The sequence below is a fragment of the Carassius gibelio genome, chromosome B7 (genome assembly GCF_023724105.1).
Source record: "Carassius gibelio isolate Cgi1373 ecotype wild population from Czech Republic chromosome B7, carGib1.2-hapl.c, whole genome shotgun sequence".
Classification (NCBI taxonomy): domain Eukaryota; kingdom Metazoa; phylum Chordata; class Actinopteri; order Cypriniformes; family Cyprinidae; genus Carassius; species Carassius gibelio.
In genome coordinates, this window is record NC_068402.1 from 15498434 (window position 1) to 15517101 (window position 18668).

Genomic DNA, 18668 nt, shown 5'->3' on the forward strand with positions numbered 1-18668 from the left:
CAGCGCTTTACAATTCTGTCTCTATATTAAAGAGAGAGCTGTTTTGGTCAGTGGTGACTCAGGATTTTCCCATGCACTCAACTAAAGACCACAACAATTGTACACTGACCCATAATGCATTCCAACCTGTCTGCTATTAGCCTCAAGAAGCCTTCAAAAACAAAAGAAGAAGAAGAAGAAAAGAGTTGAGTATGCATAAACCAGACTTTTTACTGTATATCAGTTCCCATTCTGGAGAGTGTGTGTTAAGTGTTCAGAAGCCTCTAACTGCCGTCTGAAATTTTCTTCTAAAATTATTTTTTTCCTCGGGCTGCTGTGCTTCTGTTGTTTCACTTTAATGGCAGTGAAAAGAACCTATTCATTGTCATTAAAGTGAAATTACTGAACCTACACATGGGAGCTTGACAAAAATACTAATTTTAGAAGAACATTTCAAATGGCACATAAATGCTTTTGCATCTCTTCATATAGTGTATGCTCAACATTAATGAATTGATCTATTCATAATTACTATCAGATACCATCATATTACTATCATATGAACATGCTCTGATGCATAAATGGATTGATTCAGATAAAGGATATAAAGTACATTAAAAGCAATTTAGTTCATGTGTTATATTTGTGTGAGTTGGAAAAAAAAATTGATTGCACATCAAACTTGAGAAAGTTCTATCAAAATTATTGGTGGTTGCTTGTTTAATCTTTGCAAATGGCACACAAGGCAGGAAGTTATTTTGCTATTAAATTCTCTGGAAATGACACACACAAATGTTCAAATATGCATTTTCTTTTATTTTCAAAGGCAATAGGTTTGTCATATTTGTGCTTTCTGAGCAAGCCTTCAAAGGTTTATTTCAGATATAATATATTTAGAATCTCTTTTGCACTCAAAATCCAAGGCCAATGTAACTGTAACAACCACAGAAGCCTGCAGCAGTGTTACGTGGAAAGCAAAAATCGCACATATATTTATTGCAAAACCAACAATATCGGTTTCTTTAGTTGTAAACAACTACAACAGTTTAGTTCACAGTTCACTTCAGTTTCTCTTTTTAGACTTCATGATTATAGCCTATAAACTGAATTTCTGTGTGCAAAATAAAAATACATATTTGGGATAAAATGGTCAAGCTGGACATGCTTACGTTTCAAAATGTATGTAACATAAGCAGGTCTGATGAAAACGATTTAGTCTTTGAATTACTCATAGTAAAGTGTTGCTAGTTGAACTAATGGCTGTTAATGTTTCATGTCTATAAGCTGCCCTCTCTCAAATAGGCCTCGGGTGCATCTCATCATCGTCTGTTAGACTTACTGTAGTGCTCTGTAAGCATTTATCTCCGGCATGCTGTAATACTGGATGGTGCTGTTGACTAAAATGTATAATCTAGTGAAAACTTCAGAGTTCACTCACTCCACTACAGGTCATAATATGTCTGTGTGTGTGTTTGAGAGAAACAGGCTGGTCGCATTCCCTTTGTGACTTTGGTGTACAATCCCATGGACATCTAATTCCATCTTGTCCACTGAGTTTAGCACTGAGTCATGGACAATGATTAGATGGTCATATCCATGAAATCCCGTCTTGTGAAGCCTTTCTGTAAAATTAAAAACAGAAAAAGAGAAATGACCAGTAATTCTAAATTAGTATTGTATACCAGTCTAAATATAAATGGCAGTACTGGTACTCTAGATAATGGAAAGAAGAATGGAAAATCCTGCATTGCACTTTTACAGTTCAGATGGACCACTGATCTGACCGAAGCCATTCTGAACACCACAGAACTAGTCTCGCAAACCTGTGAACTATACTCACAGTCAATTTACTGACCATCTGATGCACTCTACACATAAAAATTACAATAGCTGGTAAAAAAATGACCTCATTGGTAACAAAGTACTGGCCTGCAACAATGAGCACTTCCGAGGAAGAATAAATCACTGGATTGCAGTTTGTGACATGCTTGGAATCAAGTTTTGTTTGGGCTTTGTTTCGGATATCTGTGAGTAAAACTGTGCACCACACTTTGTTTATTGGGTTATACAGTATATTTGAAATAATCTGCACAATCACTTTTTTTTTTTGTACATTCATTACATGTTTTTTATTTTGCATTTACTTTAGATTTGAATATGTACATTTACAAGGATTTACAGTTAGTCACATATGAGTCAAATGGTCTCTTCCTATATGAAGCTGGTCAGTGTGACTAGGCTTTAACCATTTAATACAACAAAAGCTAGCTAAATGACATGTCTTGGGTGAAAAACGTTATCTGAGTTTGTTAATAGTTTATTTTGTCATCAGTTTTTGGCATGTGTTCACAGTAAATTCATTTTGTGTAACTATGCCCCAATGTAATTAAAGACATGAGAAAAGAAAAGTCATTTTAACAGTAAAAACACAGAAGTCACAGAAGAGTCATGTCTGGTAATCAGTAATGGGTGGTAGGTAAATATTTTTCCAGCTCAGTAATATAACTGACTGAGAGAGCTGATATCATATAGGAGAGCATCTTAACAGCTTTACAGTATCCTTAACTGAGCTATTCACACACTGTAACCGCCCATTTTTACTGACTTTCCATAATAAAACAGCTGACCATTGGCCAAGCAGGCTGATACTTATGTAAATAGACACAATACCCATCAGTGCAAAGTCTGTATACAGAAAGGTACCCATTTTCATATCAAATTTCAGAGAAGAGGCCTTTGTCACATGTCCTCTACTTGTAACTCTGAACAGTAACACATTCATTTGTGCTTTTAGCTGGGTTTTACTCTAAGACTCACCTGTTTGTAATCTTTGTGAAGTTTGGTGTACTGAAACATGTTGGACAGAACGGTGGAGGCGGCCCTGGCGGCTTTTAGCTTCCCGGGACTGAGACAGAATGAGAAGGAGAAACATGAGAAGCAATGCTGGGACATTGTGCTCTTGATTAAACAGCTAAATAATGCAACAGTGTGTAGTCTACATTACAACAGTAGTGCTATGAGAGATGGTAGGCGAGATCTAAATGGTCTAATATAAATTGATAATTTAGAGTATGATTTATGCCTGAAAATGTCAAGAAACCTTGCTGATTTCTTATCATATCAGTTGGGTTATGGCTGAACTTCAAAGAATTGGTACTTTCTCACTTCAGGTTTAAAGTAACAGGGCTGTAAGTAAGCATCATAAAAAAAACAATATTCTGAATAGCGGACTACAAATATGAGTTTTCAAATGACAATTCTTATGACTAGCACCTTCAATCTTAAATATCTGATTACAACATTTGGTAAAGCTTTATAAATAATGCATTATGAATGTATTTTTAATGCAGTAGTTATGCCTTGTAATGCACTTTATAAAATGCATTATATGGACTACTTATCTATTCATTAAACACACTTTTAGAACATATAATGCATTGAAACATGCCAGATAACAATTGATGAATATTAACTTTGGTTAATTATTTATGAAGTGTTACCATGCATTATAACATTCATTACGAATCACTTTATAACGCATTATAAATAAGTGTTTTAAGGTAAAGCATTATAGCATAGTATAGTAAATATGCAATTTATACACAATTTTGACCTTGTTTTGGCCTGATTCTATAATTTTTTTCTCACAAATTAAAATTTTTGTGAAATGCTCTTTATTTCTCCATCTCCACATGTAACCAATTTCTATCAGCTTTTAAGTACATCTTGCTCTTTTGACTTTTTTCCCAGGACTCTTTGAGGAATAGAACGTTTACGGGAACTGCAATCATTTGAAATAAAACATTAAGCAACATTCAAAACATTTTTACTGTCGTGTTTGATCAGTTCAAATCTCCCTTGAATAAACCTATGGATTTCATTTTTTTTTTGGTCTTTTTACCTGTTGTCATGAGATGTCTTAATGCTGACAAGCTTGGGTAGTCCATCAAAGTAAGTGATATCTCTCGCAGCTAGAGAGCTTCCTGTAACCAGGTTGTTGAGAACCCCACAGACGTTGACCACCACGTCACTAGACGGTTCTTTCTGATGTCCATCACTGGGGAGTTTGTTCACCAGAATATTCACCACTTTGGTGGCTAAAGATAGGAAGCGATAACTAATTTAGCTGGAATTACATAAACAAAAAGAGTGAATGTTATATGTGTAGTGTGAAGAAGGAGGCGCCCTTTGGCCCAGTGGGGGTGGATCACAGTGAAGCAGGGAACTGAGGTCAGGGTGGGGATAAACGGGCGGCACCGGATACTGGAAGTGATACAAGTATGAGTCTGGGGGGAGCCGAAAAGAATGCGTTGGAGTAAAAACAATGTGTAAGAAATTCATTTTATACTACGAGCGGGGACGGCTCACTCTGGGAAAGTGAGGAGAAAAATATAGATTGTTTTTCGTAGTTATCGCCTTGTGCAATACTTCATGTGGGTTTTTACTGATCTAGACATTTTCTTTGCCAGAATGTGGAAATCTTGATCGGGATGTTTTACACATTAAGCTGTAATTAAAGACAGAGAGCTGGAACAGAAAGTCATTCACTAACCCATGTCAGCTTTGTTTTTGCAGTGTCGGGAGAGGTTCCTCAGCAGACCCGTGAGAGAACGGAGCTCGGCATCTGTGGGGCTTCGCAACAGATCAAGAATCACTGGCAACATCCGCTCCTGCTCCAGCGCCACACGACTCAACACAGAGGCCCACTAACAGAGAACACAGGAAAATGGTGAGAGAAGAAAAACAAGAGAGCCAGAGAACAATAAGTTATACTGTCAGCCATATAAAACAAAAAGACACATACACTTTTAAAAATAAAGGCTCCAAATGAGGGATTTCACAGAGATATATAGGAGTATAGGAGAACAGTGAGAAATAGAAAAATTCTATGGGAAAAACATGCAGGCAGAATAAGTAGGAGAGTTTAAGAACACACTGAACATTACTAAAAGTGACACACTAAACTGCAGTTAAGATTGACACAGCAGAAGATTACGTCTCACAGGTGAGATTAAATACGCTGTGTAAAGTTCAGTGTCAGATCTGGTATCTCACCCTTCTGTCGCCCGCTGTGATGTTCTGCAGGGCTCCTGCCGCTGCCTCACGTGTGGCCGTGTTTGTTTCAGAGCTCTGCAGGATGCGGTTGTATAGAGCGACTATCTTAGGGTGCCACAGCCACTCTGCTCCTTTTGGGACACGTGCCACTTCAGAGAAGGTGGTCAGGTCTTGATTCCTCTGACGGGACACATTATAAACTCATTAGACTGCAGATATGAAGTATAATACCTCTGTCTATTGCACTGGAGAGATAACTGCACTACTGTTCAAAGGTTTGGGGACAGTAAGATTTTTGTTTTAAAGGAATTAATACTTTTATCCAGCAAGGATGCATGAAATTGATCAAAAGTGAAAGTAAAGACATTTATAATGTTCAGTTTCAAATAAAGGTTGATCTTTTTGAAAAAACCTTCTATTCATTAATGAAATTCTGGAAAAAAAAGTATCAGTTTTCACAGAAATATTTTTTTTCTTATTATTACTTACACTTATTATTAAGCAGCACTGGTTTTAACATTGATAATAATTAGACATGTTAGAATGATTTCTGAAAGTTCATGTGACATTGAAGACTGGAGTAATGGCTGCTGAAAATTGAGCTTTTCCACCATGTTAATATTCTTCCAAAACATATCTAATAAATTACTATATTTTAACTATATTCTTTCAAAAACATATAAAAAAAAAATCTCACCATCCCCAAATTGTTTAATGATAGTGTATGTATTATTATCTACACTATACTGTATATTCAAATAGTATCCTATATCAAATCTGCTGTTTTAATGAAATATCAGATAAGGTTTGCTAAAAATTTCTCAAGTAAGGCTAATGACATTGCTAATACAGAAGACTGCGGATGAGGGACTGACATCTTTTGCTTTCTTGCTCTGTGGTGTGAAGCAGCCGATGGGGTCGTTGTGTCGCATGTCCTGTGCTCGAGTGGGTCCTTCCAAACGCATCTGAACTGAAGCAGGGATCTCAGAGTACAGCTGGTAGGACAGGTTGCGCAGGACACACACACAGTTTTCAACTCCCTAGAAGCGCAGAATTACAGAATGAGGATTTCAAATACTTTTGGAAATTATTTTGTAGATTACAGATTAATTTACAGATTCATTAGATTCATTTTCTAATTGCCATCTGAGAACCAGATCTAAACTGATTTTCACTTGGCAAAGACATCGTTTTTGGGCAATGGCTCAAAGCTAACATATTACATCTGGATGTTGATTTTCAGGTCTGACCTTGTCCTCTCCTTTTCCCTCCTGTAGGGAGTTTTTGATGTATCCAACCAGAGAGTCAACCAGCCCTCGAGTTTCCCGCATCTGCTGCCTGGTTCTTTCATTCACCGAGCTCAGGTTCCTTCAGTGCGTATAAAAGGGGTGATTCAAGATGGGTTTTTTTCATGCATTTGTGTTGAAATATTTATAGCAGGTTAATCTTTATTGTGGCTATAATTGTTTCCAGTATCTTTTACAAACTTTTATATTGCAAACAGTGACAACCAGCCATAAACATTCATATTTAAGGTTGTTAACCAATGAAAATGTGTGGCTGATTTCTGATCAGAAATGAGCTCTTATTTTTGTTTGCTTAATTTCAGTTAAATTACATTTACATTTATCTGACGCTAAAAGCGACTTACAATTGCTATACATGTCAGAGGTCACACGCCTTTGGAGCAACTAGGGGTTAAGTGTCTTGCTCAGGGACACATTGGATTCGAACCTTGGTCTCTCACACCAAAGGCATGTGTTTTATCCACTGTGCCAACACCACCCTTTTTAAGGCGCAATTGTAAGAAATATACAAGCCAATGACATAACACACAATAACAGGATAAATACATATATTCCAAAATATACAATTTCTAATTTTATATGATGTTATTTTGAATTTTATTATCCAATAATTTAAATATCTGGGGCTTTTTACTACAGTCGTTGACATTTTTGCCCCATGCTCTAGTTCACTGTTGACCATGCTGTGCACGCATGTGCATGTAGGTACTGGAACTTAAATGCATTTAAATGCATGCATGTATATGTGAGGTGTGTACCTGAGGCAGCCTGTGGTGTTGTAGAAAATATCGGCCTCAGACGCACTCTGTTGAATGACACCAGCATCTCCTCCTCCAGACAGAGGCACTAGCACTCTCTCCGTCAGCTCAGACAAACCCTCTCTGGCCAGCTTCTCCTTTAGACTGTCTTTAGAAGATAAGTTCCACAAAATGCCTACAGAGACAAAGAGAGAAATTTGTCAAAGTCATTTATCATTTACATTATTTAGTCCTCTTTAATGGGTTTAGCTTTTTGCTTGTAAATATAATATATATTCGCAAATGCTAATAGACTGTAACAGCTAATAACCTATTACATTTCAGTTATATCACTGTTGTTGTTGTTTTTTAATCTGACCTTCCACTACAGTACAGTCTGAAGCATCGAAAATACATTTTGGTCCAAAAATACCAAAAACTATGACTTAATTCAGCATTGTCTTCTCTTCCGTGTCTGTTGGGAGAGAGTTCAAAACAAAGCAGTTTGTGATATCCGGTTCGCGAACGAATCATTCGATGTAACCGGATCTTTTTGAACTAGTTCACCAAATCGAGGTCTACAATACGCATTAATCCGCAAATGACTTAAGATGTTAACTTTTTTAATGTGGCTGACACTCCCTCTGAGTTCAAACAAACCAATATCCCGGAGTAATGCATGCACTCAAACAGTACATTGACTGAACTGCTGTGAAGAGAGAACTGAAGATGAACACCGAGCCGAGCCAGATAACGAACGAAAGATTGACTCGTTTAGTGTCAGCCACATTAAAAAAGTTAACAGCTTAAGTAATTTGTGGATTAATGCTTATTGGAGACGCGAACCGTTTAAAAAAATTCAGCTCGATTTGGTGAACTAGTTCAAAAAGATCCGGTTACATCGAATGATTCGTTCGCGAACCGGATATCACAAACTGCTTTGTTTTGAACTCTCTCCCAACAGACACAGAAGAGAAGACAATGCTGAATAAAGTTTTTGTTATATTTGGACCAAAATGTATTTTTGATGCTTCAAAAAATTCTAACCGACCCTCTGATGTCACATGGACTACTTTGATGATGTTTTTCTTACCTTTCTGGACATGGAAAGTGTACCGTACACACAGCTTCAATGGAGGGACTGAGAGCTCTCGGACTAAATCTAAAATATCTTAAACTGTGTTCCGAAGATGAACAGAGGTCTCACAGGTTTGGAACAACATGACGGTAAGTTTTTAATGACATAATTTTAATGTTTGGCTGAACTTACCCTTTAAGACTTAATTATTAATTCATAAAACTAAATGGATTTATGTAATAAAGCAAATGTGAAAAACTACATTTTTGTTTATAAATTGTACTACTTAATAAATAAAGTTATGTTTAAAATTTAAAACATGTTCATTCATTTCATTATGAAAATAGCTGATGAACTGACATTAGAGGGATGAATATATTAACACACAGTATGACTGCTCAGTCATGGTAAACTAGTTAAGCATTAAAATAATGTTCAACTGTTGCATATTATTCATCTAGAATAATATGTTAATGTCTGATTAATATGTATAAAAATGTTTTTTTTTCTCGAATGTTGTTTAGTAAGGGGGTTTTTACTACACGGAGCACTAAGCTGCTAGTGTCTTGTGAGGTTTAAAGCCAACACAGATAAGAATACAGGTCATAAAATGTCACTAAGAGACCTGGCAACCCTGAGTCCGGCAGGAAAGAATGTCAAGGATTGTTTACTAAGTGAGTGTGGGTGTATGAGGGGGAGGGGGTGACAGCAGAGCTCAGAAAGCACAAAGGCCTCTGGGAGTTTACTTCCCAATGCATCTGGGACTTGAAGTGATTCCAGGAAACAGCCAGACCACTTTTTTGCTGCTCTTTCTTTGTTTCTTCAAATACACTCGCTGCTCTTAACTCTCCACTCTGCTTAAGTTGGATCACCCAGCTATTGCAGGTGAACTTTTGTACTAAATCGAGACTCGAGTGCCACATTGTATTTGCAAAGAAAAGTTCACGGTCCAAATAATTACCTTGAACAAACAAAAACAAAACAAACATACCTGTGATATTTTTGCGTAGCTCATCATCGGGTTCTTTTAAAGCACCAATTAGTTTGCTAATGCCACCGGCTTCGATAAGCGCTGTCTTGTTGTCCATATTCTCATAGATGAGGTTGCGTGTAGCACCTGTTGCATAGCGCTGAACCTCTTGGTTCTCGCTGCTAAACAGCTGTACTAATGCTGAGATGCCCTTCAAACTGCGCACCTATGCAACAAGAAAAACATCTAGTTTAGTTCTGTGAGAAATCATTTATGTTAATCATTTTATTGCTTATCCTGATTCCAGTGTGATCCCATGTATATAAATCTCACTTTTGTGCTTGATAGAGTATAGACAAAAATCGTTAATCTCCTGAACATTTTTTCAGCCCAACATGGCAACCTGCTCAGACAGCTGTCTATGTTTTGCTATGATGTGCTCTCAGGCAGAATGTTCTGCCCCCTGAGGTCCAGGGTAAAGATTAAGGGCAGGGTGAAGTTATTCTCTCCATCTGGCTTGAGTATAACAGAACAAAAAGCAAGGAAAAGGCATCTTAGCCTCGATCCATACAATGCCCCATTAATTATACAAAGTATATATATATATATTGCTCACAACTAGATTTGTTTAACTAAATATAGAGTTGCCTCTTTGACATTATTTCTTCCCTGCAACATGGTTCATTTTTCTAGATTAGAGGCTAAAAGGAATTTTGATCATTTTGTCTATTAACCACTCAACAGAGAAAGCAACCAACCACCTGAAGAGGATTCCCTCTAGTACCCTTTTTTCTACTTAGTTGATTTTTTTGTACATAGGCACCTGCCTTTGGTCACACCATGAGCTTTGAGTTTTTAAAACAGATTGTGAAGTTCATTAAAGTGCATTGTGTTTCTGTCGGATGCTGTTTATCTAGCTAATTTGGTAAGGAAGAGCACATCCTGTGTGAACGCCCTTTAATTGCTCAAACAGAGCTCCGCTGTTGCTCTGGACTGAAAGACGCCGCATGAAAAGTAAACAAATTGTCTGCTCAGGATGGACCCTCATGGTAATGGAAAATATGACATCTTAACCAATCACAAAATGAAAAAATATCTAGAGTGAAATGTGAAATGTTTTGAAGTTTAAAAAAAATCTAATATTCATAACAATATTTTATATATTTTACAAGGACGTTAATAAGAGGTTTATTGACTAGTGTGAAATATATAATAGGATCTCTATTTGAAATTCCTTAGTTCTCGCATATGTATTATTTCCATAGTGTCATTTGTTTCAAATGTATATTGCTGATCTGATAAATATATAATTATTATTTTTTTTACCATGGTCTTGGCTTCATTGCTGTGGTAACACTGATGTTGTATGTAGGCTGCTCCCAACATCTGCATGGCAACATCAGTGGAAGAGATGTAACTGATCGCTGTAGTCATGTCCAGGTTATGGATTCTGTTCATTCACACAAAAACCAAATGGAATGTGCTTTAAATATATAACATAAAAATATAATATACTTGAAATAGATTACACATGAAACGTTATTTTATAGTATAAAAAGAGATGAACAAATGAATACATTTCCATTCAAAGGTTCAAATTTATGAAAAGACTTTTGGATTATTACATATTACTATCTTTAAAAGTTTTATTCATCAAAGAGTCCTGAAAAAATGTTTCATATGTTCCAACAAGATATTATTATCTTAATAATATAATCCTAAAAATAAAGGTTCCTCGGCAATGTCATAGTAGAACCGGTTTTGGTTCCCCAAAAAACATTTCAGGGAACAGTTCTTAAAAGAAACTTTTTTTTTTTCTTAGTGTGAAGAACACTTTAATAATGTAAAGAAACTTTTTCCACCGTAAAGAACCTTTTGTTGAATGAAAAGATTCTATGGATGGTAATGGTTCTTTGTGGAACAATTGATGCCAATAAAGAACTTTTTTTTAAGTGTTATGTTTTTAAGTGTTATGTTTCTTGAGCACCAAATCAGCATATTAATGATTTCTGAAGGACTCTGAAACACTGAAGACTGGAGTAACAGATGATGAAATGTCACCGTTGCCATCACAGGCTTGAATTATGTAGATATGGCATGAAACATGACTAAATGGTGTCAAATTATTATTTTTTCTTCTTCTTAAAAATATATTTTACATTACCCGCCAAGAGCATCTGTGGTTCCATCGGCCAATCCGTCATAAATGTCCACACCACGACCGACACTCTTCATACTATGCACAGACCCCGCTCTCTTCATGGCGCCCTGGTAATGCCCAGCACCCATCATACTGGTGCCCCCAGTGGACATCTGCTGCCACTGCATTGAGCTGCTGCTCAGCCTTTGCTGCTGTTGCTGCTGCACATGACGATTATTCATGCGGCTGATGGTTCGGTGGGAAGGGCCTTTAAATGAATATTGATTAGCCAACTCTGCCTCCCTCCATCCTGTATTGTAACCTTCTCGTGCCATGGTCCCACTGAGGGTGCGTTGCCTTTGCACCACATTGGGTGGAGAACTGTAGCCATAGGACGCCACCCAGTTCCCCACAGGAGATGGCTGCCGTTGTAACGTGAGTCCGGCCATTGCTGCCGCCTCCTGGTCAGTCCGACTCAGCGCCCTTGTTTCCAATGTTTGCATTTGATTGTAAGAGGCATTCAGATGTGCATCATCATGGTACATGTACGGGCGGCCCACTACAGCGGGCATAGGCACGCCATGGCTGATTCTGTGCCGAGTGCCCATTTCTACTGCAGAGCGAGAGGAAAATTCTCCTGCATACTGAGACAGTCGAGGCGTCTGAGTAAAAGGGAGTCATGTGAATATAACAGTTATTCAAAAAGCAACATTTTGTGTCTGATATGAGTGATTAAGCCCATGCTAACTGCTCTTGCAGGCTCACTGCTATCACACAGAAGGGGTAACTTGGCCTCTGGTCATGAGGTCTTGGGTTAGGAATGTTTCAGATGCACACTGGGCTCTGAGCTCAATTCCACAGCTTGATAGTATTGTACTTCACTTTCTAAACACAGCTCCCACAGGAGAACGCAAAATACCGCATCATTGTGTTTGCAGGGTGCAGCCACACAGAGTGTCATTGTCAAGGGATTGTGGACTTTGCAATCAGTCCAACAAATTACTATCCATGGATGACCTGATTTTAATAGTGCTGTCAGTGCAAAATGATTCAAAATTATAGAATTGAACTCAGTAGCTTACAACAAGAACTTGCCGATTGAAATGAACAATGTGATTTCTTTCTGTTTTAAAATTGGAACTTGAAATGATACGGAAATGTTATCCCTGGTCTATTGTCAAGCTTAATCCTTTACTAAAACAAGCTCAGTTAGCATTTGCTTCAGATAAATGATGCAGTTGGAAATGTAGTGAATGTAGTCACACTTACTGCCATTGTTCTGTTGCCATTGTAGATCACAGACTTGGAACTGAATCCAGGAGTTTTGGTTTGGTATCTTACAGTGGACGTGTGGCCGTCAAATTCTGAAAAAGAGGGCAATTAAAATGTTTTCAAGATCTGTTCATGAAGATGTTTATGAACATTTTTGTGTCTAAATTCTTTATAAACTGTGAATAATCTTTACATCTAACTTTTGCTATTTCACTGTTTTCAGAGAAACAAGAACAACCCAGAAAAAATGTCTCTCCCAGGTGGCTTTCATTTTGATGGGATTTCTTCCAAAGTATTACATTGGTCAACAGTGACATAAGACCCAGTGTGTCACCTGATCTATGTTTGGCATTCAGCTCTCTGACTTTGTGCTTCAACGACTTTTAAGAGATGGGGTTTCTATCAGTGCTTGGCTTCTCAACATAGTCTGCTGCAAATAATGCTGCTTAGTTTATTCACATCTGTTAGATATGTGAAAATTAGGTTTAAGGCTCCAAAACATGCTCAGAGGAAGTTATTTCATGGGTGAGAGGGGAAGTCTGGTATAACAATCACACGGTAAGAGAATGAAACAGAAGGAAAGCAGGATGACATCATAGGGTGGTCCTTTGTCTTATTTTCAATGATTTGAAGGTCCTTTAGTGCTCTATTCTGTTCGTTACTGTTTTGCTCTCTTTTTCTCTTACTTACCCCTGTACAATGACTTTTGCAGACAAAAAAAAACATAAGTGGTTGATCCCTACATATAATAGAACTTTATGAAAACATTAAGGCAGTGGGACAGTAACATAAATTGCCTACATTTAACAAACCAATGCGAGTCAGCTCCATCGCAGTACCACTGGACATATGAAAATACAACAAACCCAGGATGGATTGAGAGAAGTGGTCTTTCCAATGATTGAAAGATAAGGTCAACCATATTGCTCTCTCTCCCAGAGGAGAGATGAATTTCAGCTAGAGCTCCATATACATGTGTCAGGGGATGTTGCTCAATAGATGAAAAAAGCAGATTTGGCACTTTCTTTAGAAGGCTTTTCTGAAGAAATAAAAGACAAATACTGAACTCATCGGGTTTAAGAGTGTTAAACATCTGTCTTAATATTTTATTCATTTTTTGTGCTACATAATTCAATTTATTATACACGACTATCTAAAAATGCTTCCAAAGAAGAGCTCTCATTTTTGCAATAATAATGTAGAAAATGGTATGATAATGCAATTTACATTTCCATAATTCTTCAGAATGTTTAAAAATTCTTCATTAGCGTCGTTATCACACCCTCCTCCTCAAACTGTCGTATCATAAAACACAACTAATTCCTGTTTCCACCAGAGTTTCTAAGCTGTCTGTAGGAAGTCTGACAGGAAGCCTAAAGGTCCGTCCAAATTACAGTCAGGGCAAGAATGTCTGAAAGTTCAAGACCTGACCACAGCTGTCTTTGTTTTGATTTACTCTTAAAAATCAGCATTTTTTGAACTGGCAAGATTTCAGTCTTTTGAAGTGCATTGTACTGAGGTGGTTCCCTGGTAGACAGCAGATAAAGAAGTTTATTAAATGGTAAATTCCTTTAGATTGGGGTGAAGGAGTGTTTGGAGGAAGATCACTTCTAAAATTGAAACATCTGTTTTGTTTCAGAGAGGCTTGGCGTGACTGCGTGTCTTCGCTCATCTCCTCCTGTTTTTCAGTGAGTTCAGAGTACATAAAAAACATCTTAATTACTTACGTAACACAAAATATAATTGGAAAAGGCAGGCTGTATTGATAGATATTACGATGGTGATGATTTTAAATGCATATATTATTCAATTTTATATATATTGTTTTCTACAAAACAATTGCAAAATGTAAAAATGAAAAATACATAAACAATAATAGTAATAATAATAATAATAACTATTACAAAAAGCATGGCAAATCTGGCCTATGAACACATGAGTCTTGTGGCTGGTCCATCTAAAATGTTACATTACAAACCCATGTACAATAACAACATTCTAAAGTTATTGCTGTTGATATTGATAGAGAAGTGTGAACTTCTTACACCACATGCTCAATAAATCACCACAATGAGTCTGAGGATGATTAAAACCCATGCAATCCCTACATTCCTTGGGAACTTGGTTGTAAAAACTGAGAAGCAGAGCATTAATCTTGATGACAATTAAATTGCGTGTACTGTGCACCATATTTTTAGGATAATTGCAAAGCAGCTGTTGGCTTTTATATGGGAATGAATGCACCTTCAAAGCAAGACAACTACTTTATTCAGGGTTATTCTTTTCTGAAATGATTTAACATCCCACATCCTCCCATTCAGTCCCCATAAGCTAAAATAGAACTGGCCTACTGATAAAACACCAAATGGCAGGAAACTCTTTGGCAAAGGACATGGAGGTGTGAGCAAGAATGTAGCACAGATCAGGTCAAAAGTGTGTAAGCGGACTACAAAAAGATGAAAAAAAAATTGTTGGATTATGGATTTGCATGATAAATTAATACTAAACTATGACTGAAACAATATATTCATATATATTTACTTATTCTTCTGTATAAATTCTATATAAAATTGCAGGTTCCAAGAAGTTTTTTAAAGTGATGCCACAGAAGGCCCATTTTGGTTCCCCTAAAAAAACCTTTCTGTAAACAGTTCTTAGAAAACAGTTTTTTTTTAATCTTTAGAACCTTATAAAGGAACATTTATTCAATGGAAGAGTCCCGTGTTCTTCAAGGAACAATGGACACAAATAAAGAGCCTTTATTTTAAAGAGTGAAAAACTGTCATTTCGTCTTCTTCTTAAAAGGTCATGTCCAAACTCATTCTCTAACATTGACCAGATACAGCTCTCCAAGTCATTTATTGTGATTAGGGTCAACAATAGGGTCAAAGGTTAAATGCCTAACATTCCTCTCGCTATAGCTTAGTTTCTGCAAGATTTGATCAAGTGCTACTGGGAACGTTGTTTTTATAATCAGATTAATCAGACTTTCGATTTGCAATCACAACTGTGAAAAATATTAATATTAAATATTAAGAAAGAAATGGACTTTGATGACTTTCATGAGATCTGGACATGTCTAGAACAGGGCTATTCAATTAGTTTTATTTGAGGACCGTATTATCGAATTGAACATTTTGGAAGGGGGCCAAGGGGTGGGGGCCATCCAATCTCTTTCAGGGTGGCCTATAAAATTAGAAATTAAATTTAAATGAAATGCATATTCAGCATTAAAATGAACTAATATACTAAGATCTGTAAAAAGTTAATGATGCTGTCTGTGATTTGATTAAAAAAAAATAATAATAATTGTGCATTTTTCTGTAATTGTGATTACCGGTAGGTGCCTATTAATACACAACAAAGACAGGAACAGGAAGGACCATATAAGGGCAATAGAGTTACAAGAGGAGCAAAACACACAAAACATGGACCAGAGTCTGACAATTTCACTTTAAAAGCAGCGTTGTTCCCTTTAAAAAAAAAACTTTAATTGGGCCCGAAGGCCGCCAGTAGAATAGCCATGGTCTAGAAGTATGATACTATACTAGCTGATTCCTTAGGTTCCTATTCCTGTTAATTTGTGATTTTTAATATAATGCTTTACTTACATGCTTCTTTCAAGCATTATTAAAGTTATATTTCAGCCACCTTCTGATGAGAGAAAGCTGTTACAGGGGGCAGTGGGGGTGGGGTGCTGGGGAGGTGGAGAGTGAGGATTGCCCTAATTTCTACCTGCCTTTCTAAACCAAAGAAGAAAGTGATACCTTTCCCACGAGTTATCTACACTCCTCTTCCTCCTCCTCCTCCACACACACACACACAAACACACACACACACACACACACACACACACACACACACACACACACACACACACACACACACACTACTCACAATGGCTAACATCACTAAATCACGTGCTGAGTGATCCATTTTACACATTTGCATTTGAAAGCATCTATATATCTTGTCAAGGTTTCATTAAAGAACAATGGGCTGGTTTTCCATTCATGCGAGCTTATGTAACGTTTACAAGTTTAACTTAATTCTTATGAGGGCCAACATAGTTCAGGAAAGTGTCAGGATATCAGTTGTTCCAATGTCCTGTTTTAGGGGGGTTCCCAGCAGAGGAATCCTGTCTCTTCTTAACAAAGCAACATAACAAGCATGTTGGAAAACCAGTGTGTGCACCTGCAGCAAACGCAGTGACTGTGGCCAGAACATGAAGGCCAAACAGATATTTGCATTCTGATGCAAAACAAATCCTATCAGTGTCACTGAAAGTCGAAGCAGAGCTATCGAGTTCACAAGTTCAGCTATTGTAGGAATGTTCTGACATATTTCTGACATATTGCTTAAACTTAACAATATATAATATAATTAGTCAAAGTATTCATTTTATTGTGTACTTACATAACTACTAGTTTGATAATATTTAGCGTTGGAATGAGTAAAAATATTAGAATTTTAAATGAGGAAAAACAGTGTAGCCTATTTATAATCATCTTAAAGGGAGAAAAATCCCTAATATCACCTAAAATATGATTAGCCCAAAATTGTAGATCGTAATTTACTAAAGGTAAAAAAGTTTAATTTTAAAGTTGAAAAAGTTTGCTTAAAACTTTAGTTTGCACATTCTAGAACAGTGTAGCTGCTGTTTTAAAGCGCACAGGACGCAGGTTAACGGATCATCCACAGGTTCTGCTCACCTGTGGAGGCGTTGAGTCGGGATGAGGATGAGGATTTCTCCGCCATGCGCTGCTGGACCTGCTGCTGGACGCGTCTGGCTCTGGACAGCTGGTCCCTCCTGAGATGGTCATCGGTCGGGATCGCATATGTGGTGACCGAGGTGCTGGGCTGTAAGGCGGAAAAGAACAGGCCCTCAGTGGCCACAACAGCGCTCATCATGAAGTCCGAAAACTCGCTCCAGTAGGCTAATTATACAATCCAAACTTTTTTTTTCTATCCGAAAACCGTTTTCCGTTGGAAACGTTTTTTTTCCCCCTCTAATGTTCTTTTCAAAGTATTCCAATATCTACTGAAAGTAATTAGCCCGGGGCGCAGGTCAGCCGAGCAGCAGCTCGTACACTTGATCTGTGCAGCTCTGCAGGCAGCTGTGCGCTCAGCGCTACTGTCGTCAAGAGATACAGAGATTGTGTAGCCGGGGCGGAGCCTCCTCATTCACTGCTCTCAGCACTAAAATACGCGTTTATCAGCCCCAGCTTAGAGTTACAGAGAGTGTATGAGCTCAGCCCTGCAGATTGCGTCTGCCTGCTGTGCTTTAGTCACCCCTAACCTAAAAGTATCATGGTATGACCATGTTTTTACATGATACTACAAGCATACCATGCTTTTCTATGAGTGATTGGTATTCTGTTTCTCTCAGACTAAACTTTAATTACAATAGTTTTTGAATATGCTAAACATTTAGGACCATGATAAATATCAAAGTATCACTGTAATACCATGTTTTTGACATGGTGCCATTAGAATATCATACGCTTCATAAAAGTGGCTAAGTTCTTGTACCACAATGGCATTACCATGAGATACATATTTTTTTTGTATGGAATCTAAATTAATTAATATATTTGAAAATATAACTGAAAAACAACAAAAATAATTACTCACCATTAACACTGGTTTCATTGTTTGATATGTTCCTTGTTTATTTTTCTTTTGATTTTCATGAACAAGTCTTCACAGTTTACCTTTTTATAAAACCCTTTGCTCGTATAAAGCCCTTTGCTCTTTCTTTGGCTTTAACTATTCTGTTTAACTCCCAAATTCTGACATAATCTCGCCTCCCAGGAACTTCAATTAATCCTAAATAAAGATAGGAAGGAAAATGCAGGGCTCTAAAAAAATCCCACATTGAGGAGGAGAGGATGTGCAAACTGTTTAGTCAACAGGCTGAATGAGATTTGAGGGGGTTTTCAGTTGAGTTGGTTTAAATGTGATTATTTTCGGTATATTTATATTTATTATATATTTATTTTCGGTATATTTAGACGATTAGAAGATCACTGACTCATACAGCAGTGAATGTATTATTTTGGCTGATTGCTTTATCCACTTACTGCTGGAAATGAGTTGGTAAGATCCCTTTGTTTCAAACAAAGGTAGG

General features: G+C 37.2%; 1 protein-coding gene across 3 annotated transcripts; it reads right to left on the bottom strand.

Annotated features, from left to right (window-relative positions):
* Positions 1-774: 774 nt before the first annotated feature.
* pkp3b (plakophilin 3b) lies at positions 775-17667 on the bottom strand. Of its 3 annotated transcripts, XM_052562076.1 has the most exons (13): positions 17251-17666; positions 12536-12630; positions 11291-11928; positions 10453-10576; positions 9148-9352; positions 7100-7274; positions 6285-6402; positions 5910-6074; positions 5035-5214; positions 4532-4685; positions 3881-4076; positions 2797-2884; positions 775-1601 (listed from the first exon to the last, which is right to left on the bottom strand). In XM_052562076.1, the coding sequence occupies exons 1-13, from the start codon at positions 17447-17449 to the stop codon at positions 1560-1562; spliced, it is 2379 nt and encodes a 792-aa protein (XP_052418036.1). In that variant the 5' UTR covers positions 17450-17666; the 3' UTR covers positions 775-1559. The 3 variants fall into 3 exon arrangements, with proteins under 3 accessions (XP_052418036.1, XP_052418038.1, XP_052418037.1); XM_052562078.1 differs by lacking the exons at positions 775-1601; positions 2797-2884 and having other exon boundaries at positions 3933-4242; positions 17251-17667; XM_052562077.1 differs by lacking the exons at positions 775-1601; positions 2797-2884 and having other exon boundaries at positions 3933-4265; positions 17251-17667.
* Between the last annotated feature and the right edge of the window lie 1001 nt (positions 17668-18668).

Bases quoted from the DNA above. Each gene is read 5' to 3' on its own strand.
- pkp3b (XM_052562076.1), bottom strand. From the start codon at position 17,449: ATGATGAGCGCTGTTGTGGCCACTGAGGGCCTGTTCTTTTCCGCCTTA. The intron at 11,929-12,535 runs GTAAGTGTGACT...CCTTTTACTCAG, and splicing joins ATGGCAACAGAACAATGGCA to ACGCCTCGACTGTCTCAGTA. The intron at 10,577-11,290 runs GTAATGTAAAAT...GTGAATGAACAG, and splicing joins ACCACAGATGCTCTTGGCGG to AATCCATAACCTGGACATGA.